At 34.1% G+C, this 22,153-nt stretch overlaps 1 protein-coding gene across 1 annotated transcript in view; it reads left to right on the top strand.

The window, feature by feature from the left end:
• Positions 1–17,233, top strand: part of LOC149426794 (uncharacterized) — a 28,230-nt gene extending 10,997 nt beyond the window's left edge. Inside the window, exons 4-6 of the mRNA XM_089651096.1 lie at positions 13,357–13,437; positions 14,769–14,984; positions 16,748–17,233. Of these exons, the coding sequence (XP_089507222.1) occupies positions 13,357–13,437; positions 14,769–14,984; positions 16,748–17,233 (783 nt within the window). The remainder of the gene's footprint in view (positions 1–13,356; positions 13,438–14,768; positions 14,985–16,747) is intronic.
• The last annotated feature ends 4,920 nt before the right edge of the window (positions 17,234–22,153 follow it).

Genomic DNA, 22,153 nt, shown 5'->3' with positions numbered 1-22,153 from the left:
AATAATAAGCACCGGCACACATCAGTCCTCAGCCTGGGTAATGATTTAAGTAAAACACCGTGAAGTGTTCTATCCAAACCATCATAAAAGAAAGACGATTCAAATAAAAATTCACATTTTAATTACAAGTATTGTACTGGTATACGGAACGTACAAAGGGGTGTAGCTTATAGGTACTTCCTATTTTTTACAGCCAACCCAATTCACAAGAAATAGTTATATGTATTTCAATACAACTGGGATTTAAACACAGATAGAAAACTGAGACAATCGGATTTCTTTCAGCGATAATTTAAAATTGGAGCACATTGTGCATCATCGCGCCATACGATACAGCAAATGGCGTAGGCGACTGCTGGAGCAGTGGCCAGTTCAATTGGTAGCAGGAATCGGCCAGCTTCTAGGCTTCAGAATCAATGGCTAATTCAGTCGGTAGCCAGGAAAAATTGGCCAGCCTCTAGGTTGTCATCATCAATGGCTAATTCAGTCGGTAGCCAGGAAAAATTGGCCAGCCTCTAGGTTGTCATCATCAATGGCTAATTCAGTCGGTAGCCAGGAAGAATTGGCCAGCCTCTAGGTTTTCAGCATCAATGGCTAATTCAGTCGGTAGCCAGGAAGAATTGGCCAGCCTCTAGGTTTTCAGCATCAATGGCTAATTCAGTCGGTAGCCAGGAAGAATTGGCCAGCCTCTAGGTTTTCAGCATCAATGGCTAATTCAGTCAGTAGCCAGGAAGAATTGGCCTGCCTCTAGGTTTTCAGCATCAATGGCTAATTCAGTCGGTAGCCAGGAAGAATTGGCCAGCCTCTAGGTTTTCAGCATCAATGGCTAATTCAGTTGGTAGCCAGGAAGAATTGGCCGGCTTCTAGGTTTTCAGCATCAATTGCTAATTCAGTTGGTAGCCAGGAAGAATTGGCCGGCCTCTAGGTTTCAGCATCAATGCAGCAGGGATTGGCCAGCCTCTAGGTGATCACCGGCAGTGGGCAGTTCAGTCGGTAGCCAGCAGGTATTCGTCAGCCTTTAGGTTGTCAGCATCTGTGGCTGGTTCAGTCGGTAGCCAGGAGGAATTCATCAGCCTCTAGGTTGTCAGCATCAATGCAGCAGGGATTGGCCAGCTTCAAGGTGATCAGCGGAAGCATGGTCATTTGATTATTAGAGCCGGCACACGGAGACGCCCCATTATTGTAATGATGATAGATGCGTCTGGCTCAGCTGATAGAGTGCCGGCCGTAAACAGCTCGTTAGAAATAGTTGTAATCTTTAAAATGATTGTGCCGCGATGGAGGAACAGAAGCGACTACTGATTTCAGTTGACACTTTATAATTATAACTAACAAATCGCGTTTTGACTGGAGGTGTTCCGTCTACTCGTGTTAATTTTTGAATTTTGACTGCCAAATATTGTGGTGTTTTTAGCTATTTATAATTTCTCTAGCAAGCCTTCTTGTGACGTCAATATCTTTACCACAACTTGTCGTTTCAGACGCAGGTGTTTTTAGGTGAGAATAATAATTTCGCCCAGCGACTGGTTTGTCAATATTTTGATTTTTCTCCGGCTTGATTCGCCTAGTAACCGATTATTTTGGTACATTTTTCAACTCGTTAATTTTATAATATTAAATTCAATAAATTCGTGTTTTCATGTTCGATACACAGTTAAATTAAAATCAAATATGAGTTCATTGAACGTGTAAAATTTAAAGCGTGAATAACGCACACCATAAAAAATCAGTCAATATGTTTTATGATGTGTACTCTTGTCAAGATTTATAAAATAACTCTTTATAAACATGTTTTTATAAAATGGATTTTTACTGAAAATACAGATATTCCATTTGTTTCAATCCTTTGTTGTCAATTATTTTTTTAATAATAAACTAATGTTTATAAGACAAGGTTTTATGCATAGCGTAAAGGATAACAAATAATTATAAGCAATAATTAGTAGCCTGAAATATTAATAAAAATTGAAAATATCTCCTGAGTAAACGTAAATACCGCCAAAGGGAATTAAACCCGTGCCTTCTGATGTCCGGTCAGGTGCTCTGTAACCACTGAGCTATGTCGGCTTATTTCCAATCACTTTACCAAATTTTCGTGTCCCTGCATTTCCACGCTCCACGTATGGTACCAATATCAAAATTAAAAATGAATACATAGATTGTTATAAAAATCTCCACAAATTATTGGTAATGCGGTTAAAAACGAAGTTGCTGGTTGTTTCCTTATAAACTTTTAGTAAATTTGAAGACGTGTTTATGCAGATGAGCTGCATTTGTTTTGATAATATACAATGATAAAATTCTAAAACATTAGAATTTTTATGAACACACACCGACAATCTGTACTGACATCGTGATAAAACGTTCGTATTTTACTAAAAGCCTATTACAAAACCTATCAATTCATCCGTTAAGGGCTTCCAATACCATTTTTAACCGGATTACAAATATATTAAAGAGTTTCTTAATAAATTAGTAATATTCAATAGTAATATTTTTTCTCGGTGTAGTAATATAATTATTTACGGTAAAATTTGTTTTTTTAAATTATTGTAGAAAGCAATCACTTTTTGGTTTGACATATTTTATTTTTATTCTTTTTTTATAAATTGTCAATGCACAAAATACCTACAGTGGTTTAAAACATGAATAAAATATTAGAGGAAATAAACATTAAATTTAAACTTCTCGTGTAACACAAGTTCTATTATGCGCATTTCATAATGTGTTCTTTGAAATATGAAATTCAAGAGTAACCGACCTCACCGGAAGGAACTATAAACTTTTACTACTTAGGGCAAGAAGTCGGAAGCGCGCCTTCGTAAGTTTTGCGTACACTTTCCTATCCGCCCACCTCCCTCTCCCCCCTCCCCCCCCCAACACCTCCACAAGGATCCCTCCACTTTCAACTCCCCCCTCGACGAAACAATCAATCAGTTTTCCCGCCAAAAGCACCACGAGCGGGAGCAACAGGTGGCGCATGCGCGGAGAACCAAAACAAAAGCAGCGCGGGGAGGGGAAACCGGGAAACCACGTGAGCTAATCGTGGCTTATTTTTTTGTAGATGGCCAGGGCGAAAGAAAACAATGTGTTTATTTGTTTATAACTAAAACATATTTTATTACTCCTAATACAATTTAATATTATTAACTTTTATAACATAAGAGTTTGCAATTCTGAAACCCCATTACTCATTATAATATATACAGACACTCTGTATATATATACAGTGTCCGAGGGTAAAGTGAACTAACTTCAAGGGGTGATTCTACATCATTTTAGAAGTAGAAAAGAAAAATAACTTTTTTAGAAATTCGTTCGAAAAATATTTTAAGGTAGTTTTTAGGTAAAAAAAGTTAAAAAATTTGATTATTTGTATGGGAAAATATTTTTTTTTCTATGGCAAAAATATTTTAAGTATGGGAAAAAAGAGGTAATTTATATAAATTTATCTTCCTCCGTAATGTGTTCCGAATGTTGGATTTTTACTATGAGTTTTAAATTTTACCAACTACCAACTCTTTGTTTATTGTTTCACAGTGTTTTGCTACATATTTATTTAAATGCATACCAACACCAGTGGCGTAGCTATAGCATTCGCATGGGGGGGTTGACTATAAGGGGTTACCTTAGTAGGCGGGCAATGGAGAAAGAAATTTATTAGAAAATTTTTGTGACCTCCTTAACACTTATTATTTACATTGATAAAAGAGATGGTGCAAATAATCTTGTTTTCTACGGGAATGTAATCTACGAGCACGATTCTCTTTTCTACCTAATACACCCCCTTATAAACGCCCTCGACCGAAACTATTTAAATAATTTAAAAAAAAAATTCTAACATTTCAGCACTGCCATAAAAATTTTCACTGTTCTAAATTAAAAAATAATATGTAGGTATAAATGAAATCTATAATGAGTAACAAAAACCAGTGATAAAAATATTCACCCATAAACGAGCAAAATAGTTTGTAAAAAAAAATGTATAATTTAAAGTACGTACAATATACTATATTCGTTTTCTAGTAGAATAATTCCAGATTTGGGGCCATGTAATTAATTATATTGCAAATAGACCTCTGATACTACAAAGCTGGGATGACTGGAAATAGTTTAATTTCTATAACGACAACAACGGGAATTGGGTATGCATAATTCCCTTCATATTACAATTAAAAGACTGATATTATCTCATTACAGGTTAATGCGCCAGACCACGTATTCACTGTTGAAATAACACACTATCCCCGGAGACATGACTTTGCTGAAATTACACGCAATATAGTACACGAGTACCTTGGTTGTGTAAACCTACGACGGAACTGTACAAATTAACAAACTTATTGTTACCACTGTAGTCAGTGGCGCACCCTTAATTTTATCTTGGAAGGGGGGTAAGCCAAATTCAAAAAGCTACACAATTATGGACCTAAATATTTTACTGTATTTTTACAGTACAGGAAGCTTAATCCCAAATATCATTTTGCCACTAACATGTTTTTAGATCTATTTTCGGCTTTGTAATGAAAAATCTCTGTATATCACTTTGCAAACGTATTTCAGACATAATTTCATTGAAAAACATTTTAGCGTAGAAGAAATTTATTTTATCTTCGCAAGCCGCAGTTCGTTTTCGAAATATTTACCGTGAAGTGCAGTCCAATGGCTTGTGGTACACATAAGTTTAAGTCTGTAATAATTGTTCATGAGTAATTACACAATAACTCTCATAATGTACAGTGCTTGATCCAGTATCAATTGAAGTTATTAAAAACCACTGCAAGCATTAATTAAAAAATAAAAATTAATTTCGATGTATATTTTTTTAAATTTTGGCGGAGACCGGGGTACCCTGTGTAAATTAAATCTCCCCCCCCCCAGGATGCGCCTCTGAGATATGTACTTGTAGTTATTTTACACACCATCTATGTTGACCTATCTTGATATACATAATGAAACAGATTTCACTATGAAGAAGAGTGCGTGAAGAATAATAATTGAAACCACAACACCGTGATGTTAGCCTAGCGCTTTAGACCACTCGGCCACGTGATATATAACAAAAATCGTGCTATAAAAATAAGCTATCGTAGATAACCAGATTAGGCAAGAAATCACTTTTCAGAATCTGCTTCTTTGCTTTAAATTACTTTCCTTATATTATTATTAGTGACAATATCTGAATATAAAGATACTTCCAAACTATTTCCATGTCCTTCCCCACCCTACTTCCTTCAATCTCAATTCAGCAATCGGAACTTTTATGCGAAAATCACATAAACAAAATACAACGACGATCGCCTAAATGAGGATGCCATGGTATCACTGGCTCTGAACAGTCGGTAGTCGTATAACATTATTTATTTATTAATTTTCGGTAAATCGACAGTTTACATTTGTAAGTATTATATAGCCAAAATAAAACCGATTATGGATTTCCTCCTTGTGACTTTACCTCTTCTGAGACAGCATAGTAAGGAAGAGGTAAATTAAATTTGTAAGAAAGGAATATGAATTCAAAAATTTATACAAAACAAAAGATTATATAAAACGAAAAATTACAAAAAAAAAAAACATTTATCAATACATTTATAGCCATGGAGAATGGTTGTAGATATAAATCAAATCATAATAGACATATAAACAAAAGAGACATAACATTATTCACAAACCATCAGAAAAATATTTTTTGACCTCTTGTATTTAGTAAGTTCGCAATTGAAAATATCCACCTTGGATAATACCCTATTATAATTATTGCATAATCTGTTCAGGCAAGAATCCTGCTTAGAATTAATTTAAATTCAACCCAGCGTTGCTTTGAGACTTTTCTCTACATTTTATAAATATAATATGGATGTATTATATATATATAAACCTTCCGGAAAAATCTCCAAACTATAGTAAAACCCTATCAAAATCCGTTGCGTAGTTTAGAACTAAGCGCACAAACAAACAGACACGGAAAGTTTTTATACTACAACTTAGTTTTTACACTTTGTTTTATACTATTTAGAGATTCATGTTGTGTTATTGATGCCCTCAGGCAAACGTGAGTAACCCATTAGGCGCGCAAACAAAACATACTAAAATATTCGTTGGAATTTTGAAAAAAGTCATGTAGAGCACATGTGAGGTCGGTGAGTCCTCGGTCCTCGGGGCGGGCGGCGATCGATAGCCGCCCACACCTCCTCCACCTGCCGTCCCCCTTCACAGCCCCCGCCCATCCAGTCCGCCCGTCCGCCCGCCCGCCCGCCGCGCTGTGTCAATCCAGATCGATGCGAGACCTGTCGCTCGCCTTGCAGATTTTTTGCACTGCTGCGCGCTGTCTCTTCGGTAAATGTAATTTCATAAACAGAGGAAGATTCAGAGATTCTCGCTGGTAATGCAAATGACGTGCCCTGGTACTCGTAACTCTATCGCGGTTCATTCAACGATTGGCCAAGTTTTTCTATAAATTACATATATTTATTTATTGTACATTAGATATAAAAAATCAAGGATTACAGTACTTGGCCAAATAATATATATATATGGATATTGGTTTTAATATGCAGCATGGTATAATATAATAATATGACAAGTACAATTTACGTCATACGAATACATTAGTTTCTGACTAGGCAGTGCCAGTTCTAAGAAACTAATCATGATCAGTTTTTTTTTGTTTAATACATGTTGTCAAATTGTAAAGATTTAAAAAAATTAGAATATATATTAATTTATTTGTACGGGTAATAAATACACTAAAGTCAAATAAAATCGGGTCATAAATACACTAAAGTAAAAATATATGAAAAGAAAGAAAAGCTCTTAATCAATTATTGATGAAATTTTTTAATAATGTTTGACAAATAAATGGAATTATAAGCCAGGGAGCCCCAGGAAAACATCACACGATTAAGTGATTTAAATACCTTATTGAGTAATAGAATAGTGTGAATGAGACGATGCATGAACCAAATAATGTGAAGACAGAGTGGCATATATCGGTATATCCTCATGCCATGCAATGCCATGATGGTAAGTAAGTTAGACCTTGAAATAAATATTTTTTAACCACAAAATGCACATATTAATTTGCTCGATACATCGAAAGGAGAATTCTAGCGATCCGAGGTAATGAACCATATTACAGGCGACGGTTTCCAAGGTAACCCAATCGGATTCAAAATATCTACAGATATCGAAATCAATTGCCTTGAAGATATTAATATCACAGTCTTTTTAATAGCAACCCTTGCAACCTGAATCTGGTTATTGTAAACCATGTTTATGTCGACCCTTTTTGGGGTTGTTTAGTAAACATTAAAGAGAATCGTTAAAAAGTAACGAGTTGTAAAACCGTTAAGTTCTTCGAATATATTACTGAACGACCAGCTTAACAACTATCACGTTTAGTAAGTCAAGACATTATATTTAACTCTTTATTAACGCATTTTATGAAAATTGTAAATGAAAATTAGATAGTTAAAAAGTATTTTACAGGGAGATATTTCTTAGAAACGAGTGTGGTGTATGGAACTATTGCCAAGTAATTAGGACTAGTTGATTGTACAGGTAGAAATTACTTAGATATGGGTGTGGAGTGTGGAACTATTGTCAAATAATTAGGACTAGTTGATTTTACAGGTAAATATTACTTGGATATGAGTGGGAAGTATGGAACTATTGCCAAGTAATTGGGACAAGTTGATTTTACAGATAGATATTACTTGGTTACGAGTGCGGAGAGTTGGAACTATTGCCAAGTAATTAGGAGTAGCTAATTTTAAAGATAGACAATTACTTAGATACGAGTATGGAGTATGAAACCATTGCCACGTAATTAGAACTAGCTGATTTTACAGGTAAATATTACTTAGATACGAGTGAGTATGGAACTATTGTCAAATAATTAGGACTAGTTGATTTTATAGGTAGATATTATTTAGGTACGAGTGTGGAGTATGGAGTATGGAACTATTGCCAAGTAATCAAGACTAGCTAATTTTAGCAATAAATATTTTTTTCTATATTTTTAAAGACATACGATTTACGTTGGAACACAAATTTTTGCACATAAATTTAAAATTTCGACCCAAAAAAATGCTTCTTTCACGAGATTTTACCTTGTAATATTGCATTTCATTATGATAACACACAAGTTAAGAAAGATTTTTTTAATAATTACGCACAAAAAACGCCAATTGCCTATAAAAATGATAAAAGATTTTTTAATGGCCTGTATTGTATAATTTAAAACACAAATAAATTAAACAGTTGACATTCATTTCATATATTTGCTATACCTTTTGATGAAGAAAATTATTATTCAGTTTAGCAAATTATCTTGGACCCTAAATCCAAAATTAAATTTTGTATGAAAAATACCGCGCAGCCGCTTCTTTTAACGGACCGAGTCAAACACTTTAGTATGGCGCCCACTGTTACGTGCAACGGATGGAGAGTGCTTTGACTCTGAACCCAGAGATCACGGGTACATAACCCCGCTAAGTGCAAATAAAACTACTCGATGCATTATTGCATTTACCACATAAAACTAAAACCCCTTTATCGGTTGTTCTAGGTAACATAGATTTTTATTAACAAATAACAAAAATTAAAAAAGAAACAAATTGGTTTCGATGATATGTTAGTTCCTCCATTAGTCGTAATAGTACCTATGCAATGAAAATGGTATAACGTTTGCAGGGTGTATAATTGCAGGCATCAGCACAATGTTTGCGTGTTAGGAATTACACTTAACCCGCCCATTTATAATACTTTGACAAAGACACTTCCTCTTTGAATAATAACTCTATGTCGCGAATCGAATGATTCGCGGACAATACTAACATTGGGTATTTCGATGTTAAGTAGGAAGAAAAAATTGTGATATCGCACGTGTAGTAAATTATCATAGTGTAATTATTGAGCAAACTTTCTCAATGTGCCAAAAAGCATCAAAATGTTAAGTGCCTAAACAAGAAAGAAAACTATATTATTAAATTAGGCAGGTACTTTTTTACGAAGCTATTTTGGGTAGTAAGAGAACGTGCTAACATTTTCTGTCGTTGTTTTTACAGGAATTTAAAAAAAAGTTTTTTGTGTTAAAGAAAGTCGTGAAAATCACAATGCAGTTTACCTCCGACAGATACTGTCTCTTGCACCCTATAGACAGAAATATCAATTTATTTGAACGAATCTCATATTATTTTTTCATAAACAACCAAGGCGTGTAAACGGCGGGAAATATTACGTTTGTATAGAAAAATACCGTATCAATGAGATGTCAAAAATAGTAGTCTATTATGAATACCACGAACAATGCAAATGGGTAGTTCAAGGTAGTTTTGCAATAATCATTCATTAGTGGAGGATTCATTACCGCTATGAATGCCAAATCGCTAATCAATGAATGTTGTTAAATGTCCAACGTGACCATCGCCGACGACCCCGATGGCGAGGGGGTGGAGGTGGGTGGTTGGGTGGTTGGGTTAGGGGGGAAGAGGAAAGCTGCTCGACACATCGATCCGCTGCGCCCCACCGTGTTAAATAACAGAGTACGCGTGTAACACCACTTTCCCCGCTTGTGGCTCGATCACTAGACAGCGATGACGTACAATATACTAGATTGGCAATTAAGGTAGCAAAATGACGCCGTGCTGAACATAACCCCATTTGTGAATGGCAGAAAAGCTTCAAAACATTATTTCATTTTCACAATGCGCACGATAACAGCGGCCAGCGATATAATTTGAAAGTTGGTAGGTACTTACTTCTATAAAGCAAATTAATAAGTACATTGTGTCAAACTTCGAGGTGAGTCGGGAAAAGTTTTTGGGTTATCGGAAAAACTCTTTTTTTCTCTTAATACATAAACCTTTTTAATTTTTTTTTTGTTTTTATTAGGCACATTCTTCGTCGGCCGAAATTACAATCATAAAATCCAATGTTAAATTATTAAATATATTTCTCATTTTATGCATAATTCGAAGAACTCAATTTAAATTTTTTAATTTAAAATAAATCAAATTTAATAAAATTATTATTAAGTTACTTGCAGAACTTAATAATAATATTATAAAATGTTTAGCTTTTCCGGAAACTATAGAACATATTATATCGGGATGTTCTTTATTAGTACCGTCCGAGTATACATTTAGTCGGTATCATGTTTTACAAATAATTCACCAAAGTTTTGTAATTAAACATAACTTGATTGATTGCCGTAATATAGTACCATATTATGAATACGAGCCAAATTCATTTTTAGAAAATGAATTTTATAAAATATATTATGATAAAACTATAATTTTATAAAATATATTATGATAAAACTATACTAACAGAGCGAACGATTAGTCATAATAGACCGGATATAGTTTTACATTACAAAATTAAAGAAATAACTTATGTCATTGATGTCGCCATTCCAAATTCCTGTATTATTCAAAAATCTGTTTCTGAAAAAATAAGAAAATACACAGATTTAGGAAATGAGATTAAACGAATTTGGCATTTTCAGATTATAAAAATATTACCATTTGTTATTTCGGCTACTGGCATTATACCTAGCTCGCTCATTCAAAATTTAGTCTATTAGATTATCAAAAAATGTACATATAAAAAAAATATAAAAAAAGTTTTTAAATACATGTAGGATTATGAAAGATTTTTTAAATATTTATATTGAGGGATCAGTAGGATTTGTAGGTCCAGTTAGGAGTTCTATCGAACCGAATCCTCTGATATGAAAATATCCGGAGTCGGTGAATTATTTTCCCATTTGATCTCTGGTGGGTTGACGTGTTGTTCTTGTATTTTTTTGTATTTATTATGCTTATATAATGCACTTGCACAATGTGGATTGACTAGATGATTATTTGTGGAAAAGTGTGTGGAAGGGTTTAGTTTTTCCTTTGGGGAAGATTTAACCCGGATATAAAGTCAGAAAAATGATTTATATTGAATTTAAAAAAATATATATAAAATAACTATCTGACGAATACCCGGCGTTGTTTGACTTCTCTCTACTTTCAATTAATCTAATATGCATGAATTATATATATATATATATATATATATAATTAGAAAGTTGGTAGGTACTTACTTCTATAAAGCAAATTAATAATTACATTGTGTCAAACTTCGAGGTGAGTCGGGAAAAGTTTTTGGGTTATCGGAAAAACTCTTTTTTTCTCTTAATACATAAACCTTTTTAATTTTTTTTTTTGTTTTTTTAGGCACATTCTTCGTCGGCCGAAATTACAATCATAAAATCCAATGTTAAATTATTAATATATATATATACCTATATATATACATTCCGGAAAAAAATCTCTAAATGAAATTGAAAATCCTATCAAAAACGTTGCGTGTTTTAGAAGAACTAAGCGCACAAACAGATAGCGACTTTATTTTATACTATTTAGAGATATTGAATGAAATAATTTTTTTTTTATTTAATTCATTTTAATTCCTGTAGAAATACGAGTAGTAAAACAAAAATATGACGTTACGATTCAAGATCTAACGTTATACGGTGAGTTTTAAATTTACATTTGAAAACTTGAACCCTTCTGTAATATTCTATGTCGTTGATACGAAGAGGCTACCTGCTTTCAGGCAGGGAAATCAGGATCGATGAAAGTCCTTAAAAAATGCTTTCCGCAAAATAAAATTCTAATATTCGGTGTCTGTATCTTTCGATCAATAACTTTTAGAAAAGCGCTCAATATCTAGCCCAACATTTTGTATTTCCGCGTAACGTTCCGAGCACCTTTCCCAAACATATGTCACGTACTCTTTTCTAGTAGATAGCCAATCTTACTGTCGGTGAAATTCATACTGTTAATCGTTTAATGAACCATGCAAAAATTTTAATTGTATATATATATATCTCCATATGATATATATTAGTTTATTTTGATTGCACTTTTAAAGCGTGCCTCTTCGGTCAGCGTCCAGATAAATATTCCGTTTTACGGATATTTGGTGTTATTCTTTTAAAACCGCAATGCGGAATTGACGGCAGATATGCTCTATTTCCTTGAAGAGTTCAGTTTTCATCGACCGTTTTGTCCGAGTAACTTTAAATACTCGTACATTAAAGTTTATAGGTGGATCTGTGGGAATTTCTCACAACTGACCCGGTGAGCGACCTTAATTTAATAGTCTCGATTTAAAACTTTAATTTTAAAATCTATAAATTACTGTCTCCAAATAAAAATTATGCTGTATCACTGCACGGCATTTAAGTAACAAGCTTAGTGTATTTCATAATTAGTGGTTTGAAAACGTTAATTCATATCGAATTGTGTTTGGTCAATGGTTAACGGTTATGAGTGTGTTTTATTTACTTTTTTTAATAAACGCTTCAGAAAACCTTGAAAAATTTATAAATCAACATTTTTTTACAGCTCTGGTTAAAATCTCTAAATTGGCTAGAGAACTATAGTATAGTGTACACAAGGCAGAGTAAAAGTAATGACGTAATTTGAATGTGCCATAATTTTTGCAAATGGCGTCAAATGTCATTGTGCTTTTTATATTTATGATGCAGACAGATAGAAAATTTAAATATTGAAGACAATATTAGTGATTTCTAAACGAAAATTTGAAACAGAAAAATCAGAAAAGGAAACGGTCACATCTGGGACTTGAACCCAGGACCCTTGTCTTTCCGGGACAGTGCTCTACCGACTGAGCTAATGGGACCCTATTCCCCTCGGTCACTTTTAACTGTATCATACTTCGAATAAGAACTACTAGTACTAAAAGTGACCGAGGGGAATAGGGTCCCATTAGCTCAGTTGGTAGAGCACTGTCCCGGAAAGACAAGGGTCCTGGGTTCGAGTCCCAGATGTGACCGTTTCCTTTTCTGATTTTTCTGTTTCAGATTTTCGTTTAGAAATCACTAATATTGTCTTCAATATTTAAATATTACAATTTGAGGTTTTACTCAATAAAGTTATTCCGAAAAATAAAGATAGAGAATTAGTTGATCCACAAGCAATGGAGCGATACACACCTGAAGAACGCGGAATTATTGTTACTGCTTATTTGACCAAATTCTGGTTTGTTGCTACAGCAAAAATTTCAAAGCACAATGACCTTTGACGCCGTTTGCAAAAAAATATTGCACATTCACAATATGACATTACTTTTGCCCCAACTTGTATTAATATCCAGACTGTAAAAATCTATCAGTTCGGACATTGCAAAAGCACTAAAAAACTCGCCAGACATCCTGAAACTAAAACGCCCAGCATTCCTGAAATTACTGAAAGGACTCCGCTAAAATAATGAAGGTCTATAAACTGTAACAATGTAACGGCGGTGCATCGTGTAACGGGACAATATTGATTTCAGGGTGCACTGGAATGGACGGAGGGTTCCTACCTGCCGCCAGTCAATGATAACACGAGGGATACTCCGTGGAGCTACTATCAAGTAAGAATGTCATTTATCTGTAGATCTTTATCCGGAATTATAAATAGTAGTATAGACAGTCCTGATTTACTTAATCTCATTGTATTTCATTTACCTACGAGAGCTACTCGTTCTGAAATCCAGTTTAAATCTAGCAATACCAGGACTAAGCATTTCAAACACCCGCTCATATATATCCTTCAAGAGCTTGTATTAATTTTATACTTCCTGATGTCATTGTAAAATCTAACGTCACATTTAATGTAATTAATAAAAAAAATATTTATGATTGAATTTAGCTGTGAAGTGCTGTGCTGCGTATGATGTTTTAACACCGTTGATATCAAATTGATTATTTTTTGAGTTTGTGAAAGTATATGGAATGATTAAACTTGTTGAATTTTATTACATATTTGTAGAAATAAAAGAGACGCCCCATGAAAAATATCCTACCTGAAATGCTATCATATAAAATAAATGTAAATTGAACAAAGTTTTTTCAAGGGTTTAAAAGGTAATTTTTAATGTATTTGGGTATTATCAATAAAACTTGCGGAACAATTTATGTGGTGTGTTACCTTAATATCCCAAGTTCATTATGAATGGGGAACTAATGGGAAAAGACTGTGAAATTGATAAGAATGGGATGTGAAACACACGGAAAGTGGTGGAGAAAGAAACGAAGATAAAAAAGAAGATAAGAAACGGTGAAAGAGGTTGTGATGTTATAAAGAACGGAAGTGATAGCTAGGGGATAAGGATGAGGGGGAATGGAATAGATATGAAATAGGGATGAGAAAGAGATAGGAAAGGGATGGGAAAAAATGAGAGAGTGATAAAGAAAATATTCGGAAGGTATGGGAAGGGGATAGCGAAGGGGTTGTAACAGGATGGGGAATAGATAGGGAAAGTTAGGGAATCAAACGGGTATGAGTAAATGATGGAAGAAAGGTTAAAGAAGGGAAAGTGATGAGGTAAACAGGAACGGAGAAGGACAGGGAAACGGTTGTGAAAGGGGTGGTGTAGAGATGATACAATTATGAATATAATGGATAGATAAGTGACAGTAAATTAATTAGAGAGGGATCAAAAATGAAAAAAATAAATAAAAAAGGTAAAGGAATGTTAGGGGGCAGAGACGGTGAATAATGGGGAAGGAATGAATGATGGATGTGAAAATAATGGTATTTGGATGGGAAATAGCTGAGAAAGGGATGGTGAAGGATTTTGAAAAGGATAGGATGTGGATAAGGAAGAATTTAATAGACGTAGAGTGAGGAAGTAAGAATAGATTCTCTACCTTAAGAAGTGAACTATATTTTTCCAAATTGATAACGTAGCCTCTATTGCAGAACGGCCACAATGGCTGGCAGTCCTCGGGCAGCCGGAGCGGATACCCCGTGCGGCCCGTGGCGCTGCAGGGGGGCTTCCCTCCCGCCCCTCAGCAGCCGCCGCCACCACCGCTCGCCTACCCCAACCACCCTAACCACCCCAACCACCCCGCGCTGCACAGGGACCCGCTCAGGGGTATGGCCGCTATGCAAGCTACCCCTATCAACACGGAAAAGGTGACTTTACCTAATTACTAATGACAATTATTTATAACATATCTAACCCAATCAATTTAAATAAGCAGAAATACATAAATCTACCTAACACCAAATAAGTACACCTCAGCAAAATTGTTCTTAGTGAGGTGTTGACGAAACATAAACCATCATTTCTACCTAACGTATCATATCATTACATATCACCATGGTATGAAGTTGTACATCTTGTCTCATAATAGATACAACAAGATTGAGAGAATGTATTATAATTAATAGATACATTATTCCCTCATAATAAAAAATACAACGTTTCCTTCAGTGTCAACATAACCAAATTGTTATATTTGAGAGTAATCGATGTCTGTTGTAGGCATTGCTTACGCGAGTAGTGGAGGAGGTTTAAATAATATAAGCGAATTCCTTAACCTGTTGATTCACAGAGAAAATTATTAAACTCGCTGGCGCTGGCACTGGTAAAATCACATTTTACGTATTTCAAATTCACTAATGGACTAACTTAGACAAAAACTTAGGAAAACTTAGACAGTATAAAATATACCCAATATATTTTTATATGTGTGTCTACTCATCAAATCTATATCTAGCTCCCTGAAAATATGTGTGTTTACTCATCATATCTATATCTAGCTCCCTAAAAATATGTGAGTCTACTCATCATATTTATATCTAGCTCCCTAAAAAAGGGTGTGTTTACTCGTCATATCTATATCTAGCTCCCTAAAAAAGGGTGTGTTTACTCGTCATATCTATATCTAGCTCCCTAAAAAGGGTGTGTTTACTCGTCATATCTATATCTAACTCCCTAAAAAAGGGTGTGTTTACTCGTCATATCTATATCTAGCTCCCTAAAAAGGGTGTGTTTACTCGTCATATCTATATCTAACTCCCTAAAAAAGGGTGTGTTTACTCGTCATATCTATATCTAGCTCCCTAAAAAAGGTGTGTTTACTCGTCATATCTATATCTAGCTCCCTGAAAATATTTATTTATTTATTATTATTATTACACGCCCTAATGGGCTTTTACACACTACAAAGTTTAATAGTAGAGTATCACAGTTATTATAGATTCTACAAAATAAAAACAATAAAGGAAACATAATACAACAAAAAAAAAAATTAAATGTTACAACAATAGCATATAATAAAATAAGATACATTAGTAAAAATGATAAGAAGTCTCATATAAATAGATATTCAAAATAAAAATAAATATATATATATTGCGGAAATTATAGATGTCTATTTGTGTCTCGATCTATAAAAGAATTGAAATAAACAATATTTATATTGATTATTTTTAAGATGAAATATATCTCCCAGATCAGAGTATTTATTTCCGAGACTGTGAAGTCTTGGAATTGGGGAATTTTGATAAGACAGTGTCCTGGTGTTGTAAAAATAAAAGGGTAGTAAATTTCGAATTTTTTACTTTATAATATTTACTCATCATATCTATATCTAGCTCCCTGAAAATATGTGTGTTTACTCATCAAATCTATATCTAGCTCCCTGAAAATATGTGTGTTTACTCATCAAATCTATATCTAGCTCCCTGAAAATATGTGTGTTTACTCATCAAATCTATATCTAGCTCCCTGAAAATATGTGTGTTTACTCATCAAATCTATATCTAGCTTCCTGAAAATATGTATGTCTACTCATCATATCTAAATCAACTTTGAGAGTTCATTTAATTTAATTCGTATTTTTCTATTCTCTGTTATTTGCGTATTGATTTAAGTTTTTTTTTTAAATTAGATGACGTCTTCCTGCAGCTGGGAACAGTACCACCACGAATCCGAAGAGAGGATAACTCCGCGGCCCCGCCCTCCGCCCTCCTCGGTATCTCCCGCCCCTCGCCAGCACCGGCAGCCCCGGGTCAAGGACGAGCCCAAATCCTCTACCATGGAGAGGACCAGGAAGAACAAATCCCCGAAGAGCGTCGCGCGAGAGGAGCCGCCGCTAGTACCCCTCACACCCCCAAAACCCGCCCCAGATGCTGTACCCCTTCCCGCCTTCCAACAGGCTTTCGGCTCCACTGAGATTGGCAGGTTTTCGGAGGCCTTCACTAGCGCTGGCGCCATCACCGAAGATATGGTCAGCAGGGCTATTTCTCAAGGATTATTGGGAGAGTGGCGGGAGGCTAGTTGGGGGGAGGGAAAGGAGCTGGGTTGGGGGGAAGGGGGCGATGATCCTCCTTGGTCTGCCAGGGGGAAACAGATCAAGTGTGAAGACACTAATTAAATTAATATACCTTCATTCAAAAATCCAAATGATGCGACCTTCACACGAGAAGAATTTTTTCACACTTTCAAAATCAGATGGATATTAGGACGGGTTGTTTCACAGATTTAAACAATTTACCAAATTTCAAGTTCTGTGAAAGCCCTATTCAAGTTCTGTTATTACATCATTATGGGCCAGTTGCTTCACATAACTTGAAAAGAACTTTCACAGAACTTGAAAATTAACGTAGAAATTTTATGAATTGTTCAAATTCCATGAAACAACCCGTCCTTAATGTCTATTTATGTATAATTTAAGCACCATTTAAAATGTATTTTGAGTATCGATCAATTAGATTTAATTTAATTTCTTTACGTTGTTTAATCATGCGTGTGTCGCAAACTAACTGGCAAAGAAATTCAGAGTGAAGAAAAATAGCATGGCGGAGGGTATTTAGAAATTTCTTAGTTCTTTCAAATCTATAGATCACCATAACGGGACATGATGTGCTAAAATTAATTTCAACGATGTGCCACCATGGATGATATGATCGGTAATTTAAGGAATTTCAGAGTTAAATTGAATTATTTAAGAAGCTAGATATTAAATTAAGGATTCGAAATAATTATCAACATCTCAAACGCCTTTATTATTTAGACAAAGTGTAATATTTAGGAACCTATATAAAGAACCTTATGAATAGTGATCAACAGAACATTGTTTTAGCAGATTTACTGTACACTAGCATTATGTACTGCCAAAATTATGAATATAATCTAAATATCTATGAAATTACCCTAAAATCCTACAACCTACGCAGAGGTAGTCGGACGTACTTTAAACTAGTTAAACCAAGGCGTTTAAGTGGTTTATCATTTATTATTCGTGCCTTTCGATACATAGTATTACGGACATTTTATTTTATTTTAGGAAAAACCAAACAAATATATTCCTACCATCCAATCGATCTGATTGAGTCGGTAATTATTGTAATTTTTCGGAAATAATTCAATATTATAATTATAAGAGTATTTAATTAGTAAAGAAGTTTGCGCGTGTACAGTAACTTCTGAGACAGACACAGTTTTGTCGACTTTGAATTAGAAAAATCTAAGGCAAAACACACCGTAGTTAGATAGACAAATTTATCATATGGAAAAATGAAACAAAGATTTGTTAATTTACGATTTATGTCATTGAAATTGGGTCCAAATATAATCAAAAATCGAAATTGTTGACGACGTGGTTCTGGCAAATTATATAGGTATCTTTTTTTTGTCCGTCGCAAATGTATTTTCTACATTCTTAGGTAGGTCAGGACCTACATACATAGGACCTACACATCATCCAACCTAGGTAGACAGGAACCGACATCTTTAGGTGGGTAAGACTTACCTACCTAAAGTAGAGATGGGCCTCCATACTTGGGTATGTAATGACCTACATACTAAAGTAGTTCGAGATGGGGACGTACATTCACAGATAGGTGAACCATATAAACTTAGACAGAAAAATCAATCAATTTTTAAGCACAAATCTTCCAGGTCAATGATATTATTTAGGAAAAGTCTTCGAAATGTGGCAAGCAAATTCGCGTTAGGGTATTAAATATTTGAAAAGGGCCACTCTTACACTAACACCAACTTTAATATAATATACCCCAATAAACTACGTAGTGGTTTTTTCGTGTTATAAAAACCTCTGTCATTATAACCAATTTGACATCTTAATATTGCATTGATCCATTTATTTATCAAACATACTGAATGTACAGAATAACAAAATGCCCTGTAGTTTTACCTCACACGACAACAAATCTTTTATCACGCGGTCAGCTGTCAGCTGTCAGCTGTGTGCATGAGAAGTCAATCTTTGTATTATAATCTATTATTAAATAAATGTGTATCATTGCGTAGTTAATCCAAAATGTACCAATATTATCGTAGGATACTAATAACTTTCCAATTTTCTAATCAGTAAATTAATCATGTAAATATATTCCATGTAGATGGTCACACAGCCTGGCTGATCGTATTCAGAGACATAGCAACAGTATGTATACTGAAAAAAATGATCACGGAAGGTAGGATCTTGTTAGAAACTACTGGTGGACAATGGACAGTTGTTGGACAATATCCTGGCAACTCGCCACTCGCAACTTGCAGTAAAGTAGTTTCCTACACCCAGAGGGGTTCCACCACATCCTTAGTGGCCATTGAACGAAATGATCAGGGAAGGTAGGATCTTGTTAGAAACTACTGTTGGACAATGGACAGTTGTTGGACAATCTCCTGGCAACTCGCCACTCGCAACATGCAGTAAAGTAGTTTCCTACACCCAGAGGGGTTCCACCACATCCTTAGTGGCCATTGAACGAAATGATCACGGAAGATAGGATCTTGTTAAAAACTACTGTTGGACAATGGACAGTTGTTGGACAATCTCCTGGGTACTCGCCACTCGCAACTTAAGTGAACTAAACTAAAACAACTAAAGTAGTTTCCTGCACCCAGAGGGGTTCCACCACACCCCTAGTGACCATTGACTTGATGACAGATTAACGCATGTTTTCATGTTTAAAAGAATCGGAGTGCCTTAAGTTTATAGAAAATTATAGATTTATACATATTGAATTAGATTGAGAACACCACTTTTCCTTTGAAACATATTAGAATTAAAATAACTTTGAACATCATTTTATGGTAGTTAAATATTGACACTAAGACAAAGTATTTTTAATTATATTATGGCATTTCTGATGCGATTCTTTACAAAATATTTAATTCAATTATTATCATTCGCAACATGTCATTTAAGAAATTTATCATTAAGTCAAACAATTATTATTATGTAAAGGAAGATGCATCTCTTTTTGCATTAACTAATTAATTAATTTTGCCTTAATTTTAAACCCATGTTTTGTATTTATTTAATTATATCGTATGATTAAGATGGTGCCAAACTGAGTGTAACTCAGGACTATGATTATGTCCCTGTAATTATTATTTTAGGATATAAATGATTCGGTGGGACATATATAAGCCATTACCTATTGTACCGGCGGGTATGTACTATAAAATTATAAATTCTTTCCTCTAAATCATTTATTGTTTCGCAGACATCGCTTGGTTAATTAAAACAGTTCCAAATTTATTTTCATTGTGCAAGTTAAAAAAAAATCCTTTTAATATTTTCAAGTCGCTAAATATTGGAACTTATCAATTTTCAATGAAAGTATTCATGTTTTAAAATTAATTCGATTTAGCCAATAAATTTTATTAAACGTTGATAAAAATGTAAACAATCTTCCATCATAATTACGTAACTTTACCAACTGGAAACATATTGAAAGTTCAGTGACGGTAAAATGTAGATGGTATAAATATATTTTTTAACTATGTTGAAATTTCGAAATTTAATTACTAACTTTATATTTTTAGGATTAGTTATTATTCAGACCTTCCAAAATATTTATTAGTTGGACTATTGCCACGAAAGTTTTATTAGAAAAATTGTGTTGAATTAAAATTTTTGAGCTTCCCAAATTGTATTCCATTCGGCTAGGAAGAAAATAGTTAATTATTTGTTTCCATGCTGTGCCGTTCAATGTTCTAAAATGATTGTTGTTATATTTATTTGTTTTATTTTCCATGCGGCCAATGTCTACTCGTGTTTTAAGAGACGGTATTGCTAGACAAGTTAGAACTCTAAGTAATATTATTTATCTGCATAATTAATCAACGTAAGCGACTTGTATTTGAGCTTAGGAATATGGAATGAACCTCATTGCAACTTAATTATTTACTTTCCAAGTCTCATCATTTTGTAATATATTGATCGGAAATAAATACATTTCAATCACTTCAATGAAATTGTATACCTGCGGATTAAAGAAGCTTGTTATTTTGATTATAATAAATAATAGGTGTTTCTTTTCAGCTTAGCGATAGCAATTACTAAGTAGGTACCCAACATCCATCAACGCAAACCAATGGTATTGCATGCAAGATGATTGATTGTCATAATAAAAAGCTTTGGTTGGAAGTGATATAATATGCATTATTTTTATAAAATAATTTATTTGGCCGGTCGTGTAATATAACATAGGATATAAAATATTGTATTTTTGAGAATAATAATGATATGATGATCAGCATGCTGAGACATGACGACTGCCAACAAAGAAAGACTCTTCCATACAAGAAACACACCGGGTCTTACTCTGAAGTAGTTGGCATACTATTCAGAAAGTTTTCTATTAATCAAATTATTTAATATGATCACTCTGGCTCCGAGACACCATGCAAAAATACAGTTACTTTCGAACATTTTAACTTAACCACTAACTAACATAATAAGTTATTCAGTGTCAAACTTAACAAAGGGAGCTTTGGAAATAACACGTAAGTGCATTTCCACACATACCTACATTTTATTTAAATAAGAAATAGGAAACCGGGCGACACAACACAAATGAATCACTTTCCGCTTAAAGGAAAGTACAGCCTTAGATCTGGTATATTGATGTACTTCCTTTGGAGAAATGTTCACAAATATTGCGCACTTATTGGCAGTCATCAAACTGCGCCCAGTCCCACGATGTAAACACCAGAAAACTGTACAAATATTATACAATTTATATAGAAAATATAACCATATAAATATCTTAATATTAGAGCAAATTCTGATATCTGTCTTATGAGTTGAATGGGCGACAGAATAAATGTAAATCAATACTTAATTACTTTATTAGGTTTTCGCAGATTCCCCCACCCAAGTGATCAAACATTTACTTCTATTATACATACAAAACATAGATTTAGGTAGAAAAATTGTCATCCATATTATGAAATACATATATGTACCGAAGAAATAAACCAAATGAAAAACCACCATGAGTTTTAATTACCTACTTCATCTACTGCCATATAAATATAT

The sequence above is a fragment of the Hesperophylax consimilis genome, chromosome 1 (assembly GCF_061612785.1).
Source record: "Hesperophylax consimilis isolate HC1 chromosome 1, BYU_Hcon_1.0, whole genome shotgun sequence".
Classification (NCBI taxonomy): Eukaryota; Metazoa; Arthropoda; class Insecta; order Trichoptera; family Limnephilidae; genus Hesperophylax; species Hesperophylax consimilis.
This window is presented reverse-complemented; position numbering and strand designations above follow the sequence as displayed.